General features: G+C 45.3%; 1 protein-coding gene across 1 annotated transcript in view; it reads right to left on the reverse strand.

Moving 5' to 3' along the window:
- Nucleotides 1-23,611, reverse strand: part of CEP192 (centrosomal protein 192) — a 417,077-nt gene that overhangs the window by 347,037 nt on the left and 46,429 nt on the right. Inside the window, 3 exon segments of the mRNA XM_073632810.1 lie at nucleotides 6,122-6,269; nucleotides 22,104-22,261; nucleotides 22,688-22,828. Of these exon segments, the coding sequence (XP_073488911.1) occupies nucleotides 6,122-6,269; nucleotides 22,104-22,261; nucleotides 22,688-22,828 (447 nt within the window).

Here is a 23,611-nt window from a genome sequence, read left to right on the forward strand (position 1 = left end):
AAATATACAAATTTAGGTAAACACCTTGTGAGCTGTGCAAACATTTTCAGTGTATGTCAATGTGGCTAAACTGATCAACTATTTATCAACTGCCAATAATAAAATTAAAAATTCTGTGCGGTTTCACCAACTTGCAAAATATAAACCAGGGGACACCCATGGACACAGTATTGCTGAGGACATTCTCTGCAACAATAGCAACCTCCTCTTATCTCCAACGCCACCCATAGATACCAATATAAAACTCCAATACCCAACTCTATACCACACCATCCTTATTCAAGTCTATTCTAAAATCCTAGAGAGATACTGTAACTTGTCCATTTAAGGCAGAATGAGTGCCTTGCCATAGTCCATCCCCTCCTTCCCTGCCAAAATATACGCATTGATCCATGCTTTACCACCTAATTGCTGCAATAGTCTACCCTGGGTAAGCTGATAACCACAACCACCTCTTGACAACTGTCAGACCTGACTAGTGAAAGTACCCATCTAAAAATGTATTTAGAGAATTAACACACACACACACTTTGCATCTGAAGCTATCCCTTTGTCGTGTTTTGTGGGGCAGTACAGTTTAAGCAAATGGGGCTGTCCCACAACCAGGTGCAATGTAATATTTACATGGTTTAAATAGGTGGTGAAAAGACGACATATCACCTCCACACCACCCAAACACCTCTGAAAAACAACCCACCATAGATTGCTTTTCAGAGGTACAGCAATAACAGCTGCATGTCTAAACATAGCAGTTTAATTTGCAGGACTAAGTGCTGCTATTGCATGCGCTTTAAGTTTACTGCAGGCAGGTCAAAGCTGTAGTTTATTATGCTTTCTAGTACAGTATTGGAAAAGTTGTATCATACCAGTAGCAGCATTTAACAGCAAGTTTGCAGTAATAATCAAGTGTTGCAGAAAGTATTTAGTACATCAGTGCTCACTTGTTATGGAAAACAGGGTTTTGTCTAGCCCTGAGCTAATACAGGGATTATTCTGCAGAGAAACGAAAGCTATCATGACTGTTAGGCTCGGTTCACACAGGGACGACTTGTCAGGTGACCTAGTCGCCTGACAAGTCACCTCCCGTTCTGTGCTATGGAACCGTTCTAAGGGGAGCAACGCAAGTCGCTCCGACTTAGAAAAAGGTTCCTGTACGACTTCGGGGGCGACTTGCATAGACTTCTATACAGAAGTCGTTTTGCAAGTCGCCCGGGCAGTCGTGTGCAGGTCGCCTCGGTGAGGCGACCTGCAAGTCGTGCCGCCTCTGGTGTGAACCGAGGCTAACTGTCCTGATCACCAATTTCACTAGAATAAAAGTGGAGCAGTAATCTAAAATTCTGAGTTGCCACCAGATCAGAAATAGGAGTACAAATCTTCCAACAGACACTTGTTCTCATGACAACCATCAAAAATCTAGTCATATGGCTAGAATTTTGCCCAATGAGCTGAAATTCGAGCCACGAGTCTGACCAAGTGGAAGATTATTGGCCAACCAGATGCAGTCACCTGTTTAGTTTAAAAGGCAGCAAATAAAAATCTCTAAAGAGATATGGATGGCAGCAAGACCCAAAAAAAAAAAGTGTCAAAAATAAACAGTACACAGGTTTTTGACAAATCTAATATTAAACCAGCTCCGGCGTCTCTTGTGATTTTTTTCTCCCCTCCTTTGCCGGGTCTACTCTCCTTGTTCTTCCTCCGATCTTTTCTTGAGATCTTCTCTTGACCCTCTCTCCCGCTTTGCTAGGTCTGCGGTGTGCCATTACTTATATAGGCATGGGGCGGGGCCACCGAGTGACATCCAGAGGCCCACGCCTCTTGTGGCACCACCCCATCATGCCCTAGGCAGTGATGTAACAAGGGGGCGGGGACTCCAGATGGCCCCGCCCCATGCCTATATAAGTAATGGCACACTGCAGACCTAGCAGAGAGGGAGAGAGCATCGAGAGAAGATCGGAGGATGAACAGAGGGAGACCCGACAGATGCAGAAGACATAAGCGGAGAGAGGAGACCCAGCAGGGATCAGAACCGGAGGGGAGAAGACATCTTCGGAGGTGGAATAAGAGCCCAAGAGGGGAGAAGAAAATAAAAAAAAAAAAATTTCGGAAGAGATGCCGGAGGCGATTTAATAAATTACTTTGTGTATTTTTTTTTTTTTTTTTAAGGTGAATGGGTATAGGGACAATGTACCCCATACTACACTCACATAGGGGGCCCCCCCTTGTTAAAGGGAACTTCCAGATTCCAAAAAGACCCCCCCCCGCCCACAGACCCAAACAACCACTGGCCAGGGTTGTCGGGAGGAGGCCCTTGTCCTCATCAACATGGGGACAAGGTGCTTTGGGGTGGGGGGGCCGGGCACCCCCCACCCCAAAAGCACCCACACCCCCATGTTGAGGGCATGTGGCCTTGTATGTTTTGCTGGGGGGTGGCGCATTGCTCGTCCCCACCCCCTTTTCCTGACCTGCGTGCTCAGATAAGGGTCTGGTATGAATTTTTTTGGGGGGAGGGAACCTTTTTTTTAAATTTGGCGTTGTTTCCCTTCAACATCCTCAGAGCACAAGTCACATGCCAAAGTTAGATCAATTAAGATGATGATTCGACTACAATGATATTCAATGGGCTGAAGTAGGATCAAAGTACTGCAGGAACCCTTTTCAGAGTCGGATGAACTTGTGTCGGACCAGTTAAGATGGCTCTCATAGGGAATCATTGATTTGCGCACGTCATGCAACATGAGCTCCCAATGTCGGAGCGTTTGTCATACAAAAGAGTGAACCTGGCCTTAAAGTGATAAAAAATAAATAAAGTGACCACTATAGCCCCCCTTCATAGGAGGTATTTTCCTTCACCGTAAATCTCCCCGTTTAAGAAGGGACCACAAGTTCTCAAGAGGGTTTAGGAAGGGGGGCCCATGTCATTCTTTAATCTTTAAGGGCTTTACCGGCTAGCCACCCAGTGGGAGTACTTTGATGCATGTGATGGAGCATTGTCTTGCATAAATATCATGGTTTTCTTGAAAGAGAAATGCAGACTTTCCTGTACCACTGCTGGGGGGGGTAATACCTTGCAGTAGGTTTGGGAGTTGATTTTGAGTCCATTTTCAACCCGAAAAAGTCCAACTAGCTCTTCTTTAATAATACCAGCCCATACCAGTACCCCACCTCACTGGTGTCTGAGTAGAAGTGGAGCTTTGTGCTGTTACTGATCCAGCCACAGGCCCACCCATCTGATCCATCAAGAGTCACTCATATCAGTCCACAAAACCTTTGAAAAATCTGTCATCAGATATTTCTTGGCCCAGTCTTGACGTTTCAACTCATGCGTCTTGCTCAGTGACAGTCATGTTTCAGACGTCCTTACCTTGGCCATGCCTCCGAGTACTGAACACCTTGTACTTCTGGGCACTCCAGGTAGGTTGCAGTTCTGGAATATGACAGTACTGGGAGGATAATGGGTTCCTGGTAGTTTAACCACTTCAATACCAAGGACGTCATATGACGTCCTGGGCTTTGAGCAGGTATATCTGAATGATGCCTGTAGTTAGACATCATTCAGATATTGCCGGTTTCAGCCGGCGAATCTCTACACCATAGGAACGATCATAGCGGCCGTTCCGCCGCTTGATCGTTCCTATGGGAGGCGAGAGGGGACGCCCCCCCCCCCCTCCCACCGCCCTCCGGTGCTTGCTCCGACTCACCGTTACGATCGGTGAGGCGGAGAGTGGATCCGCCGACGCCGGATGTAGATCCTAGAGGTTTTCGGCGGACCAGATGGTCCCCGGAGTCTCTATGATCGGAGGCCGGGCGCGATGTTATGACGTCACGCCCGGCCTCTCCATTCAAAAAAAAAAAAACGGCGCCGCTTTGGCTTAGAAGCGGCTGATCGTTTTATTTTATTTTTTTATTTCAGGCTTCCCAGCCTAGTGGTGAGATATGGGGTCTTATTGACCCCATATCTCACTATTAAGAGCACCTGACATGTCATATTGCTATTACAAGGGATGTTTACATTCCTTGTAATAGGAATAAAAGTGATAATTTTTTTTTTTTTTTTTCAAAAAAGTGTCAAAATAAAAAAAAATAAAATAACAAAAAAAATAAAAAATTTTTAAAGCGCCGCTGTCCCCGTGTGCTCGCACGCAGAAGCGAACGCATACGTAAGTCCCGCCCACATATGAAAACGGTGTTCAAACCATACATGTGAGGTATCGCCGCGAACGTTGGAGCGAGAGCAATAATTTTGGCCCTAGACCTCCTCTGTAACTCAAAACATGTAACCAGTAAAAAAAATTTCAAGCGTCGCCTATGGGGATTTTTTAGTACCGAACATTGGCGCCAATCCACGAGCGTGTGCAATTTTGAAGCGTGACATGTTAGGTATCTATTTACTCGGTGTAACTTCATCTTTCACAAAATGCAAAAACATTGGGCTAACTTTACTGTTTTGTTTTTTTTGTTTTTTTTAAACACAAAACATGTTTTTTCCCCAAAAAAACGCGTTCGAAAAATTCCTGCGCAAATACTGTTTGAGATAAAAAGTTGCAACAACCGCCATTGTATTCTCTAGGGTCTTTGCTAAAAAAACATATATAATGTTTGGGGGTTCTATGTAATTTTCTAGCAAAAAAAAATGATGATTTTTACATGTAGGAGCAAAGTGTCAGAATTGGCCCGGTATTGAAGCGGTTAAGGTTTGATTCTCAACTCTTTGGCAGTTAATTTGCGTTTTTTCCTCTCTCGACATGTTTCTCACGACCGTGTTGACTATTTGAAACAAAAGATTTGAGGCTCCATTCACAGGCGATTCAGAAACACAGCAAATCACGGGACGACCTTTTGATCCCTTTTACTTTTTTATGGCACCCGAATCGCAGTAAAAATCTCACAAACAGAACCGTGGGATGCCTGTTGCCCAAAAGAAGTACAAAAAGCTCCTTTGGGAGACAGATTTTGTTTGTGCGATTTTACTGCGATTCGGGTGCCATTCAAAGTAACGGGGATTGCAAGGGGGTCCCGCGATTCGGAAACTCTGCAAAATCGTGGCGATTCTGCCTGCAAAACGAAATGCCATGGTGTGAATGGCCTGATGGTTCTGTGATCACACTCCAATATCTTAACAATTTCAAGAGTGCTGCATCACTCTAAGACTTTTTACACTTTGTGACTTTTCAGAGTCAGTTAAATGTCATTTTACCTGAAGAAAAGAAGCGGTCTAAAAATTATGCACACCTTAAAGTGGTTGCAAACCCTTTTGTGTAACATTTACCTATAGGTAAGCCTAGAATAAGGCTTACCTATAGATAGTTGAAATATCTCCTAAATGTGCGCAGTTTAGGAGAGATTTCCTTTGTAGTGCGCCGATGATGTAATCGGACCTCTGTGTCGTTTCTTCACTCGCAAGTGCCCTGACAGCTCCATTGTGCATGTGCAGGAGTAACGTCACACGGCTCCGGCCAGTCACAGAGCCAGAGTCGCGGCCCCGGAAGGAAGAGGGGCGAAGATGGACGCAGCCTGCACAGGGGACAGCGCAGGCTTCGTTTGCCAGTAAGTGTCACATAATGGGCTAGTATGCTAGCCCATTATGCTTTTCATTTGCAGGGTTTGCAGGGAGCAAAAGAGAGGAAGTAAAACCCATCGGGGTTTACTTCCTCTTTAATATAGGCTGTTGATCTCCTTAGGCCACAACCTCCCTCGTTACACAAACACACATAACCTGATATGCTTAAATACAATAAGCAATCAAGTTTATACAGCTCGGAGTTGTACAATATGCATAATGATTTGGTCAAAACACTCACTTGCATAATAGTTGTGCACACAGTGTAAATCTTTTCTTCAAGTTTTGGAAAAAGTTAAAGGGTTGAAACCCAAAAACTTGTCGTCACCAGAACAGGTACCCTTGTGGAAAGATTTTCCCTCTACTCCTGGTCCAGTGACAAACAAAAATACTTGGCTGGAGTTTAACTTATATTTTACATATTCTCTGGGTTTTATTTTTAAGATTCTTCATCACACACTGTTTCAGTTTCAGTAACATGCATATGTTTAATCACAAAAAATGAACACCTCCATGCCAGCAAATTACTTGCACTTTCAAATGTCCACAACATACATCACTTACCTGCTAGAAGATGAGCCATTGATAGAATTAGGTAAACTCTGATTGGTGGATCCAACAGAAGGAACAAGAAATCCTTGCTGATTGGAACTTACAGGATTCCCATCGCCTTTTAGCACGCCGGTGCATTTCCAGTTGTCCATATAGTTGGCTTAAACAAATTCAGAAGAAAAGTAAATCAGATATATGCCAAGGTCTCAGGGCCTAGATTACTATTAGAACAGGGAAAATTAAAAAAAAAAAAAAAAACAGGAATCACACAGCTGCCTGCCACCCCCACCAATTAAGCAATCAAAAGAGAACGTTACCAATACAGAAAGACAGACAAATGCACACAGAAAAAAAAAAAAAAAAAAAGTTTGTAAAAACATTTTAGCATTTTCCCTGCTGGGCATATGTATAAAGGAGGATTTTGAGACCTGGTTCATTAGCTCTCACGATTGGCTGGCAACCATTTAAGGGTATTCCCCATGTCGCAGAGATAGGGAGGGTAAAAAAAGGTGGAGGGATATGCCCGTATATCAAGAATGATGTGCAGGTGAACGTGAGGGATGACATCACTAATGGAGCAAAGAAGGAGGTGGAATCTTTGTGGGTAGAACTACAAAGTAAGGAAACCAAGGGGAAAGTAATATTGAGAGTATGCTATAGGCCCCCTAACCAGGAGGAGGGGGAGGCGGACCTCCTATCACAGTTTGGAATGGCGAAATTTTAATTATCCAGATAAACTGGGCCGAAGGAAAAGCGCATTTGTCAAAGACTCACCATTTCCTAAATGTCTTAAGTACAATTTCATGGGTAGATGCATCAAGAAACAATGCGTTACTAGACCTACTGATCACCAATACAGACGTGATCACAGGTGTGAAAATACGGGGCAGCCTAGGAACCACAGTTTAATTAGTTTCATTATATATCACACAAATAGGAAACATAAGGGAAAGACACTGAATTTCAAAAGAGCCAACTTCGATAAACTATGCTCCTCGTCAGAAGATATTAAATGGGATGAAATCCTAGGAACAAAGAACCACAGAGGAAAAATGGGTGTGCTTTAAGAGCATATTAAATAAGAGCACTGGCCAGTGCATCCCAATGAGTAAAAAATTAAAAAGAGCTAATAAAAATCCTGAGTGGCTGGTTACAAAGGATGGCAAAGGTACTGAATTTATTATTCTCAGTCTTCTTGAGGGAAATGGGGGGCTTCATTAATCAAAACTGCAAGGTTTATCCTCGTGACACATCACAGGAAGCACCCTCATGGCCAACTGAGGATAGAATTAGGAATAGACTTGAAAAACTAATCATAAATAAGTCACCAGGACCAGATGGCTTGCACCCAAGGGTCCTTAAGGAACTCAGTCAGGCAATTGCCAGACCATTGTTAATTTTTACAAAGTCTACTGACTGGTATGGTACCAGCAGATTGTTGAAAAGACAATGTAGCACCAGTATTTAAAAAAGGCCCAACATATATCCCTGGGAACTACAGACAAGTTAGCTTAACATCAATAGTATGCAAGCTCTTGGAGGAGATGACAAAGGGCTATATACAAGATTTTAGCAAAAAATCTGTATTATTAGCAGTAATCAACATGGATTCATGAAAAATCCTGGCCTGTAGCTGTGGTGTATCTGGATTTTGTAAAGGCAAATCAATACAATTCACCACAAAGGTTTACTGTATAAACTAAGGTCTGTCGGCATGGACCAAAGGGTTAGCATTTGGATTGAAAGCTGGCTACAAGGGCGAGGTCAGATGGTGGTGATAAATTGGGAGTACTCAGAATGGAGGGGTGTGGAAAGTAGGGTCCCCCAGGGTTCTGTCCTGGGACCAATCCTATTTAATTTATTCATAAAATGATCTGAAGTATGGGATAAACAGCTCAATCTCAGTATTTGCGGACAATACCGAGTTAAGCAGGGCAATAACTTCTCCGCAGGATGTGGAAACCTTGCAAGAGGATCTAAACAAATTAATGGGGTGGGCAACCACATGGCAAGTTAGGTTTAATGCAGAAACATTTTAAATAATGCATTTAAGTGGCAAAAATATGAATGCAATCTACTCACTAGGGGGAGAACCTCTGGGGGAATCTAGAAGTTAGATTAGATTAGAATAAAAGCAGTTTAACCTTAAACTGCGTAGAGGTTTCTTTACTGTAAGAGCAGCATAGATGTGGCATTCTCTCCTGCAAGCAGTGGTTTCAGCAGGTAGCATAGATATTTTCAAAAAACTATTAGATAGGCACCTAAACGACCACAACGTACAGGGATATACAATGTAATATTGACATAAAAGCGCGCGCACACACACACGCGCACACACACACACACACACACACACACACACACACACACAGGTTGGTCTTTTTTCAACCTTACCAACTATGCAACTATGTCACAGACGACAACAACCTGTGGGTGCGACACTGGACCCTGCGATAATAAGTCTTCTCTCTTTGGAAGACTGAGTGGAGGCTCTGAGACCAGAGTCTGTAACAGGGAAAACCATGGCCTCTTGGGCCAAAAGGGGGCTATTAGGATAAGATCTGTTCTTCTGGAAGTTTTTCTAGAAAAAACTTCCGTTATTAGCCTGATCGGCGGGAAGGCATAACAGAGGCCGAATGACCACGGATTCACCAGAGCATCGATCCCCAATGATTAATCCGCTGGGTTCAGAGAAAACTCCTCCTCTGTCTTGCAATTGTACTGATCTGTGAACAGGTCCGCTTCGGGACATCCCCATCTGTTGGTGAGACACACAAAGATTTTGGGATGAAGGGACCAATTGTCTCGACATAACCGGCAGCGGCTGATATATTCTGCCAGACAGTTTTGTGTCCCCTTCAGGTGCACTGCTGTGATTGAGGCTAGATTCCCTTCTACCCACGATAAAATCTTCTGGGCGATAGATTGAATTATCCGACTCCTCGTACCTCCCTGTTTGTTGAGTTACGCAACAGTAGCAATAATGTTGGATAGAATCTGGAGATTGTGACCCCTGATTCCCATCTGAAATGCCTGTAAGGCTCTCTGATTTGATGAAGCTCTTGCTTCCCGAGGACCATTCTCCCTGTGCAATTGTGTTGCCAAGATGGGCTCTGGCATATAGGAATGGACCATGGTAGGTGCATCCACCACAAGCTTCTTTTTACCCTGGAGGGTAACAAGACCCTCGATTGCAGGGAACTTGGGTCTCTATCCCAGTTCCTTAGTAGAAACAGCTGTAATGGGCATTGATGAAATCTTGCCCGTGGCACTGCGGGAAAGCAAGAAGGTCATCAGACCCACTGCTCTTGAAACCTCTCAGCGAGACTGACTGGTGTGTAAGGCTGACATTGTTTGCATCAATCTTGAGACCTTCTCCTGTGGGAGAAAAATAGGATTTTTAAAACCGCTTACCTGTAAAATCCTTTTCTTTCGAAGGACATCACGGGACACAGAGCCACAGTAATTACTGATGGGTTATATAGGTATCACTGGTGATTGGACACTGGCACACCCTATCAGGAAGTTCAACCCCCTATATAATCCCTCCCCCTTGCAGGGATACCTCAGTTTTGTAGCCAAGCAATATAGTGTATTAGAAGAGGGGCGGGACCTCTGTGTCCCGTGATGTCCTTTGAAAGAAAAGGATTTTACAGGTAAGCTGTTTTAAAAAATCCTATTTTCTTTCTCGAACATCACGGGACACAGAGCCACAGTAATTACTGATGGGATGTCCCAGAGCAATGCTACCGGAGGGGGGGGGGAACCACGACCAAGTAGGGTGCAAATCAGACCTGAGGACCCTGTACCGCTGCCTGCAGCACACTACGCCCAAAGGCGATATCCTCATGCCTTCTCACATCCACCTGATAGAATCTGGTGAATGTATGAACTGAAGACCAGGTTGCGGCCTTGCAGATTTGAGCCATAGAGGCCCGGTAATGCACTGCCCAAGAAGCACCAATAGCCCTTGTGGAATGTGCCCTGATCTGAAACGGAGGAATCTTCTGTTTCAAACCGTAAGCTTGAATGATCAACTGTCGAATCCATTTAGAAATGGTAGCTTTTGACGCTGCCTGTCCTCTATTGGGATCCTCTGGCAGCACAAACAAAACATCCGTCTTGCGGATCTGAGTAGTTGCCCCCTAGATAGGCCTTAACTGCTCTTACTACATCCAACGAATGTAGAGATCTCTCTTCCGGAGAACAGGGATCTGGAAAAAAGGAAGGTAGAACAATGTCTTGGTTTAAATGAAAATCAGAAACCACCTTCGGTAAAAAACCAGGATGAGGGCGTAGTACCACTCTATCCTTGTGTATAATCAAATAAGGCTCCCTACAGGAAAGAGCTGCTAATTCTGATACTCTTCTAGCAGAAGAGATGGCCACCAGAAAAATTAATTTCCTTGTCAACAAGACCAAAGGAATCTGACTTATTGGTTCAAAAGGCCGTTTCTGTAACACAGCCAGGACCAAATTCAAGTCCCAGGGGTTTAGGGGCGCTTTAACCGGAGGATTAAGACGCATTACCCCCTGCATAAAGTTTCGGACCAAAGAATGCGAAGCAAGGGGCCGCTGAAATAATACTGATAAAGCAGAGACCTGGCCCTTGATGGTACTCAAGGCCAGCTTCATCTCTAATCCCATCTGTAGAAAATCAAGGATTCTACCTATGACATATTTCCTGGGATGCCAACCTCTGGATTCACACCAGGTTATATAAGCCTTCCAGACTCTATGATAAATCATCTGGAAGCTGGCTTCCTTGCATTAATCAAGGTAGATATGACAGGACCTGAGAGCCCACGACTCTTCAGAACGTGGGTCTCAATAGCCAAACCGTCAAATTTAGCGTTTGTAAGGCAGGATGGAACACTGGACCTTGAGATAACAGGTCTGGGCGTTCCGGTAGTGTCCACGGGGAACCTACCGTCATCCTTACTATTTCTGCATACCAAGTCCTTCTGGGTCAAGCGGGGGCCACCAGAAGTACCGACTTCCTTTCCTGCCTGATCCTGCGAAGGAGTCGTGGTAGTAGCAGAATAGGGGGGAATGCGTAAATCAGTGAGAACCGATGCCACGGAATCACCAACGCATCCGTCCCGCATGCAAGAGGATCTTTTGTCCTTGCCACAAATCTGTATCATTTTGTTGAATCGGGATGCAAAGAGATCTACATCTGGAACCCATCTTTGGCATATGGCCCAAAAGACGTCGGGATGCAGAGACCATTCCCCTGGAAGTAACTGCTGGCGACTTAGATAGTCCGCCTGCCAATTCTCTATTCCCGGGATGAAAACTGCCGATATGCATGGCACATGCATCTCTGCCCAGACTAAGATCTGGTTCACCTCTTTTTGAGCAGCTCGGCTCCGGGTCCCTCCCTGATTGACATAAGCCACTGCTGTGGCATTGTCGGACTGGATCCTGACCGGACAACCCTGTAGCCTGATAGTCCAGGCCTTTAGAGCTAGATGTATCGCCCGGATCTCCAGAATGTTGATGGGTAAGGTCCTCTCTGTCTTGGACCATACCCCTTGGACCGCAGCCTGTTCCAGAACTGCTCCCCAACCTGACAGACTGGCATCTGTTACCACCGTCCAGGTAACCGGTAGAAAGGATTTCCCCTTCTGCAGGTTTTCCGGTATGAGCCACCAATTGAGGCTCTGATGCACCGCATGCGACAGGTGCATCGGAAAGTCTAATGCCTGAACCTTCTTGTTCCAGGTCGACAGAATACTGTGTTGCAGCATTCTTGAGTGAAACTGAGCATAGGGAACTGCTTCGAATGAAGACACCATCTTCCCTAATAGCCTCATACAAAGGCGGACTGAGGGACCCTTCTTGGTCCTTACTGTCAGAATCAGCTCTCTCAAAAGCAGTGATCTTTGCCTGGGGTAGAAATATTTTCTCCTGGCTTGTATCTATAATCAGACCTAAATACTCCAGTCTTCTTACTGGTTTTAGGAAAGACTTTTCTAAGTTGAGGATCCAACCCAGGTGTTCTAGATACCTGACCGTGGTCCTCAAGTTTCCATTCAAAGAGGCTACCGACCGGTCTATCAAGAGCAGGTCATCTAGGTATGCTATGACAGCTATACCCTGAGCCCTTAATCTGGCCAGAGGAGGAGCCAAGATCTTTGTGAACACTCGAGGTGCAGTGGCTATCCCGAAAGGCAGAGCCACAAACTGGAAATGGCGCCCTCCTACCTCGAAGCGCAGAAACTTCTGATGAGCAGGAAAAATGGGCACATGCAGATATGCATCTCTGATGTCTATTGATGCCAGAAATTCTCCTCCCTGCAGGGTGGGAACTACTGTTCGAATTGATTCCATGCGGAAGGATTGAATCCTTAGGAATCGGTTCAGATCCCTTAAGTCCAAAATGGGCCTGACATCCCCATTTGGCTTTTGGACCGTAAAAAGGTTGGAATAGAAGCCCAATCCCTGGTCCTTTGCGGGAACTATCATAATGACCTCCTGCGACAAAAGTCGCTCTAACGCTAGAAGGAGCGACTGCTTCTTCTCTGGGTCTCTGGGAACATTTGATCTGAGGAACCGAGGAGAAGGGAATTCCTGAAACTCCAGATTGTACCCTAAGGTTACCGTGGAGACTACCCATCTGTCCTGGAAGTCCTCGTGCCAGAGCTCTGAGAACTGTCGCAGTCTTCCCCCCACTCGAGCGAGCGGGGGCACCCCCTCATGCAGAGGTCTTAGTGTTTTGCCTAGTAGGCTTCTTTCCCCAGGACTTCTTTTGTCCCTGGGGTTGACTCTTGTCTCTGGACCCCGATGGAGGCGGCCGTCGAGACTGCCTGGAGGCTGAAGCCCCCGGCGCTGGGGAAAGAGTCCGTTTGAAAGAGGGACGCTTACTCTTCTTCTTGACAGGTAAGAGAGTGCTTTTCCCACAAGAGATTCTCTTGATATAGTTATCCAAGTCCTCTCCAAACAACCTTGCACCACGAAATGGAAACCCAGCCAGTAGCTTCTTACATGGTGCTTCGGCTGACCAATTTTTCAACCATAGGATTCTACGTATATGCACCAACCCCAGTGAAAGACGGGAGGTTTGCACGATAGAATCTCTAATGGCGTCAACCACAAAGCATAAGGCCGCTGGAAGGTTAGCAAACCCCTGGGCCTGCTGTTCAGGTAATACTTTGATGACCTGCTTAACATGGTCTCTTAAGTATTGACAGACTCCAATCGCTGCTACTGCAGGTTGGGCCACTGATCCTGCTAAGGAGAAAACATCCTTCAATAGGGATTCCATCCTTTTATCTACAGGATCCCTGAGCATCTGAGATTGTCTACAGGACAAGTCAGGCTATTATTTACGGAGGAAATGGCGGCATCAATAGCCGGTATTCCCCACATTTTAATAAACTTTTCTTCCATCGGATAAAGTGTTGAAAACTTTCTCGGCGGAAAAAAACGTTTGTCTGGGTGATCCCACTCAGAATAAATAAGCTTTTCAAGTAAAGTATGAACAGGAAAAGCATGTGCTGCTTGGAAAGGTTTCAGTGACCCCAAAGCAGAAGAGGATTCTTTAGCAGTTTCAGGTATGGGCAACTTAAATGTGGAGCGGACCAATCCAGTGAGGATCTGCACTAAGACTTTCTCCTCTTGGGAAGTCGCAGAGGGTCCCTCTCCACCTGAATCCTCCGAAGAGGACACATCCATCCCATCCCGATCCTCTGAAAGGGATTCATCTCCTTTATCCCAGAGCTCCTCTGTCTGAGGGTCTTGGGGAACAGAGGAAAGCCTAGTGCGTTTTCTTCCACTGAGTGAAGACGTAATCACGGCCATTAATCTTTCCTCTAGACCATTAATGGTTGAGGAAAAAACCTCTTGTGTAATATATACAGGGGCTGAAGTGCCAGAAGCAGGTGTAGCCCCTGACCCCGATGGCTCTCCCTGGCTAGCCGTCCCTGGCCCATCTTTAGGGGGGGAGGATGCTGCCGACAGGGGGCCCTCAGAACCTGAACGAGATCCCCTAGTGTCTCTGGTTCCTGGGGTGCTTGAACCTCTTCTACCCATAGTGCAAAGCAACAATGTGTGAGGTATACAAATGAACACTGCCCGCTGAGCGATGTAGTCTGGCTAAAAGCCTTGCTACCCAATGCTCAGTCTGGTGTTACTTCAGTAAATGCTGCCTAGGAGAATGCCTGTGTCCCACCTTACATGCGACCGTCAGCTCTGTGTCTCTCAGAAGGCTGTGTGCACCTGTACAGAGTGCCTCTAATAGCCTGCAGCTGGCCTGAGTGGGAGTCTAAGCACCTGTGCTGACGTCCCGCCCCCTCCTCTACCGCCCCCCCCTCGAGTTTTGAAAAAAACGAGCGCTTCCCGCGCTGCCGACTCTCCTGTCATGCTCCCGGAGAAAGGCTGGGGATGGGGGGGGGGGGAGGCTGGTAACAAGATCTGCCTGAACGGCTATCTTGAGAGATGGTGGCCATTAGGCCGCAGAGCCCGGGTGGTATAACCACTTTCTAGACCCCTGTGGCCCCTCTCTAGCCTGGGGGGGAACATTCAAACATGAGAAATCCCCCTTTCCACCTTACCTGTTTGCAGCCTGCTTGATACGCTGGGACATAAACAGCGATTACAACACCTGAGACAGAGTCAGCATGTGTAGGTTTGTGCTCTTGGCAGCCCCCGGTGGTCACAATAGACATAGCATGCATTTACCTTAAAGGAGAAAAGCCACTAGAACTCAAAAATTCTGTGGAATCTCCTCTTACCTTATCCAGCCGCAGGGTGCTGTTTACACAGACCAAATCTTCACCTCTCACGGTGGGCTCCGTTTGAAAAAACCGTCAGAGACTGGGGCCCCCATCAGTAGGGGGATCCAACAGTTCTGGGACCGTAAAGCACCTCGCCAGAAATTAGGAAGTTTAAAGCCATTTTCTGATCTGCGGGGTCCAGCTCTCTAAAAAGAGAAGCATTACGGGTAAAACCTCGTTTCTTCGGACACGAGGCCCGGGTACCATTCAATTCGGCCATGAAAAGTCACTTTGAATGGATCCGGTTCGCCTGGCTTGCCCCAGTATAGGATATCAGGATATTCCCTTTGGAGCTCAGCACAGGACATCTTTACACGTCCATCACCTAAGACACTGGCGTAAAAACTGAGGTATCCCTGCAAGGGGGAGGGATTATATAGGGGGTTGAACTTCCTGATAGGGTGTGCCAGTGTCCAATCACCAGTGATACCTATATAACCCATCAGTAATTACTGTGGCTCTGTGTCCCGTGATGTTCGAGAAAGAAAAAAACTTTTCGGTCTACTAAGCAAAATTCGTACCCCAGATATGTCACTTTCTGGGCCGGAATTAAGGAAGACTTCTTTGTTTATCAACCAGCCTAGAGATTGGAGGAAGTCCTGTACAGTCTGGAGATCTGCCAATAACTTTTGGTATGACTCCGCCACTACTAAGGAGGTCGTCCAGGTAAGGGATAATAGTTATCGCTTTTAACCTTAGCGGAGCCAGCGCCTCCCCTAACACCTTTGTAAAAATGCGTGGAGCTGAGGACAGACTGGAGGGGAGGGCTTGAAATTGAAAATGCCTAATCTGTCTCAATCTTTGGAAGGCTGGATGAATAGTGATGTGCAGATAGGCATCCCTCAAATCCAAAGTGGCCATGAAGCAGTTAGGGTAAAGCAGGTTTTTGATTGAGAACCCCGTCTCCATACGAAAGTGCTTGTACCTGATCAAACGGTTTAGAGATAAGCCGATCTTTTCCCGACAGCTTTCTGATGACAAATATATGGGAATAAAATACCTTGCCCTGATCTGACTGGGGAACCGGGATCAGGACCGTTTGATCTATCAAATCTCCAATTTGGAGACCCAGGGCCCTTGCTTTTACCCAATTTTGGGGAGGGAAGGTGACCAATAAATCGCTCTGGTGGCTGGCAAGAAAATTCCAGCCTGTACCCATTGGTCACTAGGTCCAGGATGAATGGACTTGAGGTAACTGCTGCCCACTGTGGGAGAAAAGCCCTCAATCTTCCTCCCACTGGGAGATACGAGTCACTGTGGCTTGGCGGGTTGTTGAAGAGGGTTAAACATGACGCCCCTTCTACCTCTGCCCTGTCCAGTGTTTGTTGGGCCCATTGTCCCTTTCTCTAGGACCTTGCTACCTTCTTTGGCCACAAAATATTTTTCTGGTCGTCAGCTTTTTCTTATTCATTGGAAAAGCCTTTTTTCTATCAGCCATGCGTTCCAGTGCCTCTTGCAGACCGGGGCCAAAGAGATGATCACCTGTTAAGGGAAGACCACATAGGCGCAAGTTTGAGGCAGCTTCACTTCAAGCCATAGGCTTCTTCTGGCTGAATTCACTAAGGCCGAGGTGCTAGCTTTGCGGCAAACTGCTTTGCTCCATGAGGAGCTCAATTTGCGTCCGCAAACCGCACATTTCCTTTCTGGTAGCTGCGTTGGGCCTTGTCCTGAGTCTTGGCCTGCAAGAGAACAAATTACCCCAATAAATTTTATGCCACACACACTCTACAACACCCCGTGCAGGAGGAAAGGAAAAATGTGCCCTAGTCCCTACTGGTTACAAGGGGGAGAGCACTCACAGGATGTGCAAGTAAAATACACTTCAGGTTTACCTGTGAGGTGCTGGTGTTCAGGCATGCTTCCGCTGCCTGTGCAGGTGTCACAGGAGTCCATCCCGCCCCTGTAGTTGTCTGCAGCCTCTGCCGCTTTTTTAAACACCAGCCTCCCTGTTCGCAACGTTTTACAGACAGGAACTAGCGTCTTCGGCGCCCGCTGATGACACACGCCTCGAAGTGACCCCCGCCGTGTACTTCCTGTGGGCCAGCTTGGAATGCATAAGTTCCACCCCTTCACACTTGTGGCTTCCTCTCTTCCCCTGCACACTCCAGCCATGCTGTTCAACAGGGAGAGAACAGCCGACTGCTGCTATGCGGCTCGTGGACCGGAGCGCTGACTTACATCGCGGTGCTGGCATTCCCCATGCACAGCAGCCACAAGCCTACTCCCCTGGTGGATGTGCCGCTCTGGGACCTAAGAAGGTAGGAATACCACCCCAAAATGCCACAGGAGCCACACTCATGAGACCTAGGGGAACCAGTTCCAGAAAACATGTAACCCCTGTCCGGAGGAAACACTAATACCAACATGGGGCCTGGAAGACCACCCTTTTATCTGGTGGGGGTTAATGTGCTTCCTCTACTGGTAGGAGCCCTAGGTCTCATGGCTGTCCTGGAAGACGCTTAGAGCTCATTGTCCAAAGTGCAAGTCATCATCTGTAAAACATGGTGAAGCTTGCAGTGTGATGGCATGGGCATGCATGGCTTCCAGTGGCACTGAGTCATGGGTGTTTATTGTTGAGGTGACAGAAGCAGCCAGATGAATTCTGCAGTGTTTAGAGATATAACATCAGCCCAGATTCAGCCAAATGCAGGAAAGTTGATGGGATGGCGCTTCACAATACAGATGGACAATGATCCAAAACACTGCAAAAGCAACACAGGAGCTTTTGAAGGAAAAGAAAAAGTGGAAAATTCCACAATGGCTAATCTCAACTAAATTGAGCATGTATTTCACTTGCTGAAGGCAAAACTAAAGGCAGAAAGATCCACAAAGAACAACTGAAGACAGCTGCTGTTAGAGCCTGGCAAAGCATCAAAAAGGAGGAAACCCAGTCTTTGGTAATGCCCATGGGTTCCAGACTTATTGCCAGTAAAAGGATTTTCAACAACATATTTAAATAAACATTTTATTTAGGATTATATTAATTTGAACCCCTGAAAATGGGGGGACAGTATAAAAATGGTTGCAGTTCCTAAAATTTGTATTTGATACGCATGTTCAACCCCTTGAATTAAAGCCGAAAGTCTGCACTTCAAATTCATTTGGATTGTTTTGTTTCATTTTTATTCTGGTGGTATAGAGTCAAAGAGTATGAAAATCGTTGTGTCCAAATACACACACTATTACCAAAAGTATTGCGACTCTGCCTTTACACGCACATGAACTTTAATGGCATGCCAGTCTTAGTCTGTTGGGTTCAATATTTCTGTTAGCCCACCCTTTGCAGCTATAACAGCTTCAAATCTTCTGGGAAGGTTGTCCACAAGGTTTACAGTATCACACAAAAGTGAGCACACCCCTCACATTTTTGAAAAAATTATTACATCTTTTCATGTGACAACACTAAAGAAATTACATTTTGCTACAATGTAAAGTAGTGAGTGTACAGCTTGTATAACAGTGCAAATTAGATGTCTCCTCAAAATAACACACAGCCAATAATGTCTAAACTGCTGGCAACAAAAGTGAGTACACCCCCAAGTAGTCCAAATTAGACCCAATTAGCCATTTTCCCTCCCCTATGTCATGTGACTCGTTAGTGTTACAAGGTCTCAAGTGTGAATGGGGAGCAGGTGTGTTCATTTTTTTTTTTTAACAAAGGTAGGTGTGTTAAATTTGGTGTTATCACTCATATAGGTCACTGGAAGTTCAACAAGGCACTTCATGGCAAAGAACTCTGAGGATCTAAAAAAAAAAATAGTTACTCTACATAAAGATGGCCCAGGCTATAAGATTGCTAAGACCATACAGCAGTTTAACAGGACAGGTTCCACTCAGAACAGGCCTCGCCATGGTCGACCAAAGAAGTTGAGTGCACGTGCTCAGCGTCATATCCAGAGGTGGTCTTTGGGAAATAGACGTATGAGTGCTGCCAGCATTGCTGCAGAGGTTGAAGGGGTGAGGGGTCAGCCTGTCAGTGCTCAGGCCATACTCTCCACACTGCATCAAATTGGTCTGCTTGGCTGTCGTCCCAGAAGGAAGCCTCTTCTAAAGATGATGCGCAAGAAAGACAGCAAACAGTTTGCTTAAGACAAGCAGACTAAGGACAAGGATTACCGGAACCATGTCCCGTGGTCTGATGAGTCCAAGATAAACTTATTTGGTTCAGATGGTGTCAAGCGTGTGTGGCGGCAACCAGGTGAGGAGTACAAAGACAAGTGTGTCTTGCCTACAGTCAAGCATGGTGGTGGGAGTGTCATGGTCTGGGGCTGCACGAGTGCTGCCGGCACTGGGGAACTACAGTTCACTGAGGGAACCATGAATGCAACGTTCACTATGACATACTGAAGCAGAGCATGATACCCCTCCCTTCAGAGACTGGGCCGCAGGGCAGTATTCCAACATGATAACGACCTCAAACACAGCTCCAAGATGACCACTGCCTTGCTAAATAAGCTCAGGTAAAGGTGATGGACTGGCCAAGCATGTCTCCAGACCTAAACCCTACTGAGCATCTGTGGGGCATCCTCAAAAGGGAAGGTGGAGGAGTGCACAATCTCTAACATCCACCAGCTCCATGATGTCATCATGGAGGAGTTGAAGAGGACTCCAGTGGCAACCTTTGAAGCTCTGGTGAACTCCATGCCCAAGAGGATTAGGGCATTGCTGGAAAATAATGGTGGCCACACAAAATATTGACAACTTGGGCCCAATTTGGACATTTTCACTTAAGGGTGTACTCACTTTTGTTGCCAGCGGTTTAGACATTAATGGCTGTGTGTTGAGTTATTTTGAGGGGACAGCAAAATTACAGTTATACAAGCTGTACACTCACTATTTTACATTGTAGCTTAGTGCCATTTCTTCAGTGTTGTCACATAAAAAAGATAAAAATATTTACAAAAACGTGAGGGGTGTACTCACTTTTGTGAGATGCTGTAGGAGTGCGTCTATGGGAATGTTTGACCATTCTTCCAGAAGCACATTTGTGAGGTCAGACACTGATGTGGACGAGAAGGCTCAGCTCGCAGTCTCTGCTTTCATTCATCCCAAAGGTGTTCTATCAGGTCAAGGTCAGGACTCTGTGCAGGCCAGTCAAGTTCCTCCACCCCAAACTCACTCATTCATGTCTTTATGGACCTTGCTTTGTGCACTGATCCAAATTGTGTGTGTGTGTGTGTGTGTGTGTGTGTGTGTGTGTGTGTGTGTGTGTGTGTGTGTGTGTGTGTGTGTGTGTGTGTGTGTACGCGCAATTATGGTGTGGGGTTGTTTTTTCAGGGCTTGGGCTTGAAAATAACTCAAGGTGTCAGCATACCAAGACATTTTGGACAGTTTCATGCTTCCAACTTTGTGGTAACAGTTTGGGGATGGCCCCTTCCTGTTCCAACATGACTGCGCACCAGTGCACAAAGCAAGGTCCATAAAAACAAGGGTGAGTGAGTTTGGGGTGGAGGAACTTAACTGGCCTGCATATAGTCCTGAACTCAATCAGATAGAACACCTTTGGGATGAATTAGAGCGCAGACTGCGAGCCAGGCCTTCTAGTCCACATCAGTGCCTGACTTCAGAAATGTGCTTCTGGAAGAAAGGTCAAACATTCCCATAGACACACTCCTAAACCTTGTGGAAAGCCTTCCCATAAGAGTTGAAGCTGTTATAGATGCAAAGGGTGGGCCAACTCAATATTGAACCCTGCGGACTAAGATTGGGATGCCATGGAGGCTGGGTTCACACCGCAGCACACAGCAGGTTCAAAGCAGGAGTTCGGTACGTCCCTGTTCACCGTTTCAGGTCCGATTTCAGCCCGAACTTTTGGCTGAAATCGTACCTGAAACTGACCAGAAGACGCACAGGCCTGCCCTGCCATCCTAGGCTGTATGTTTCTAATGCTGTACACTGTGCAGGGAGACAAGTCTAGTCCCTGCATGCAAGGGTGGCTCCATAGGATGCAGCAAGAGAGAGGTGCCACCCTGAAGCAGGAAACCTGGGGCAGCTGTCATGGAGGCAACAAACTGGAACATAGTCATGGATTAAGATAAAGAAGCGATGTACTCGTAACTAAAATTGGCTGCTGAAAGTGCTTAGAAAAACCTGGAGGGATTAACATTGCTTTAAAGTTTACAGGAAAATGTGAAAACAGAAAGTTAGCATTGAAAACACCTGTGGATGAGAGTTTCTGTCTCCATGCCAAACATGTAGTGTTCTAAAGCACCGCATTCATTTCACACACCAACTCCCTAAAACATTTTACAATTATGTAATGATAACCCGTATCCATTATATATACACACACTACACCAAATCCAACTGTTATGTACCTTGACAGACTGCTGTTGATTATGCACTTCAATACAGGCACTTATACACCTTACTGCCCAAGCCAATTTTCAGCTTTCAGCGCGGTTGCAAATTGAATGACAATTGCGAGGTCATGCTACACTGTACCCAAACAAATTTATAATTTTGTTCCCACAAATAGAGCTTTCTTTTGGTGGCATTTGATCACCTCTGTGATTTTTATTTTTTGCGCAACAAATAAAAAAAAGGTACGAAAATTTTGAAAAAATTTTTTTTTTCTTTGTTTCTGTTAAAAGTATGTTTTCTTCTTCAATGACGGGCACCGATATGGCTGCACTGATGGGCACTCATAGGCAGGCACAGATGGGTGGCATTGCAGGGCATGACTAATTTTTAGTGTGCCAGTCAGTGCCCATTTGTGGGCACTGATTGGCATATGTGGATCATTAATTTTCACATGTGGACGGCCTTGGGGGATGTACCTGGCCATCCACATGTTAGGAACTTCCCTGGTGGTCCACTGTGGGCATCCGAGGTGGGGCTGCCCTGATAAACAATCAGCGCAGACCCCTTCCCCCCTCCCCCCCCCACCCCAGCCACAGATCTGACAGACGCGAGTGAGGAAAAGCCGATCACTGGCTTTTCCTGTTTACATTGCGATCAGCCGTGATTGGACACGGCTGATCACATGGTAAAGAGCCTCTGCCGGAGGCTCTTTGCGGAGATCGGTGTGTCACACCGCACCACCACCGATCGCCACGATGCGCGACCCCACAGGCACGTGGCGGCTGTTATCCTGCAGGGCGTGATGTGACGCCCAGTCAGGATAACTGAACCACCACCCGGCCGTCATTCTGCTATAGGCCGGGTGGGAAGCGGTTAAATAAGCCAACATTTGCTTCAAAATGAAATATTACCTTTCCATAACCGAACAGTTCCATCATCCCCAGACGATGCCAAAACGGTGCCAGTTATGTTCCAACTTACTCGCCATACCTGTGAATTGTGGTTATCAAATTGTGCCACTGTATGAATTTCAAATTTTGTCACACCCCCAGCAGAAGTCAGTTCCTTTCTGTAAATAAATATATACACACATTAAAAAAAAATAAAAATAAAATCAGACCTGCCTCCTATTACACCCCCACCTTGGAGAGATTTCCTCTCACTTGCAGAACTGAAAATAAATCATCTTAGCAGGACAAAGATTCAAACACTTTTTAAACACTACTTGTTCTATTCAAAAAAAACAATAAAAAAAAAAAAATTATATATATATATATATATATATATATATATATATATATATATATATATATATATATATATATATATATATATATATATATATAAATAAATAAATAAAACACACACACACACCCACCCACCCCTCCCCACAGTCCGTGGCTGGTACATGCAATACTTAAGGGTGTGCCAGAATTTAAAAAAAATCATTTTTAAAAAAGCATTTTGAACTGAATATTCTACCCCAAGAACACACCTTAGAGGCTTCATGGTGAAAATTCGGACATCTTTACTAGCAACTGCAAGGATGTGGAATGATCTCCCCAAGTTCGGAGCAAAAGCAATATCATGAACCGGATCTGTGATCATCAATAAAGTTTCAGCTTTTACATATTTTCTGCAAAGAAATAAGATTTAAAAGCCTCTTAAATTACTTGTGCAAGTAAATGAAGTACAAATAAAACAGGCATTTTTCATTAGAAAAATATGGCAGTCATCACAAGCCTATACAAACGCAAGTTAACTGAATCCAAAGTTAGAAAGAGGTAAGCTACAGTGTTGAGAATGGAGAAACATATCAGCATAGGGGAAGCGCAACCAAATTTGGGAAAATATGGGCACCGTGGCTAGATGTATCGGGGCTTGCCCCAGTGGATCTGGTAGCAAACAGACTATTGGGAATAAATGTTGGTTGCGCACTTGGTTATGAGGAATACTGTAACTTGCTGAAGATACAATGTTGTGTATTGCTGCTGTTGAGATGCATGGTATTGAACTGTATTGCACTGATGAAACTGTTTTTGTTGGTTAACCACTTGCTTACTGGGCACTTAAACCCCCCTCCTATCCAGACCAATTTTCAGCTTTCAGTGCTCTCACACTTTGAATGACAATTACTCAGTCATGCAACACTGTACCCAAATTTTTTTGTCCTTTTCTTCATACAAATAGAGCTTTATTTTGGTGGCATTTGATGACCTCTGGTTTTTTATTTTTTGCGCTATAAATGAAAAAAAGACCGAAAATTTTGAAAAAACAAAAAAAAAAAAACAAATTTTTCTTAATTTCAGTGATAAAATTTTGCAAATTAGTAATTTTTCTTCATAAATTTTGGCCACAATTTATACTGCTACATATCTTTGGTAAAAATAACCAAAAATTTGTGGAAATTATTTGGTCT

This window comes from Aquarana catesbeiana, linkage group LG05 (genome assembly GCF_042186555.1).
Source record: "Aquarana catesbeiana isolate 2022-GZ linkage group LG05, ASM4218655v1, whole genome shotgun sequence".
Classification (NCBI taxonomy): Eukaryota; Metazoa; Chordata; class Amphibia; order Anura; family Ranidae; genus Aquarana; species Aquarana catesbeiana.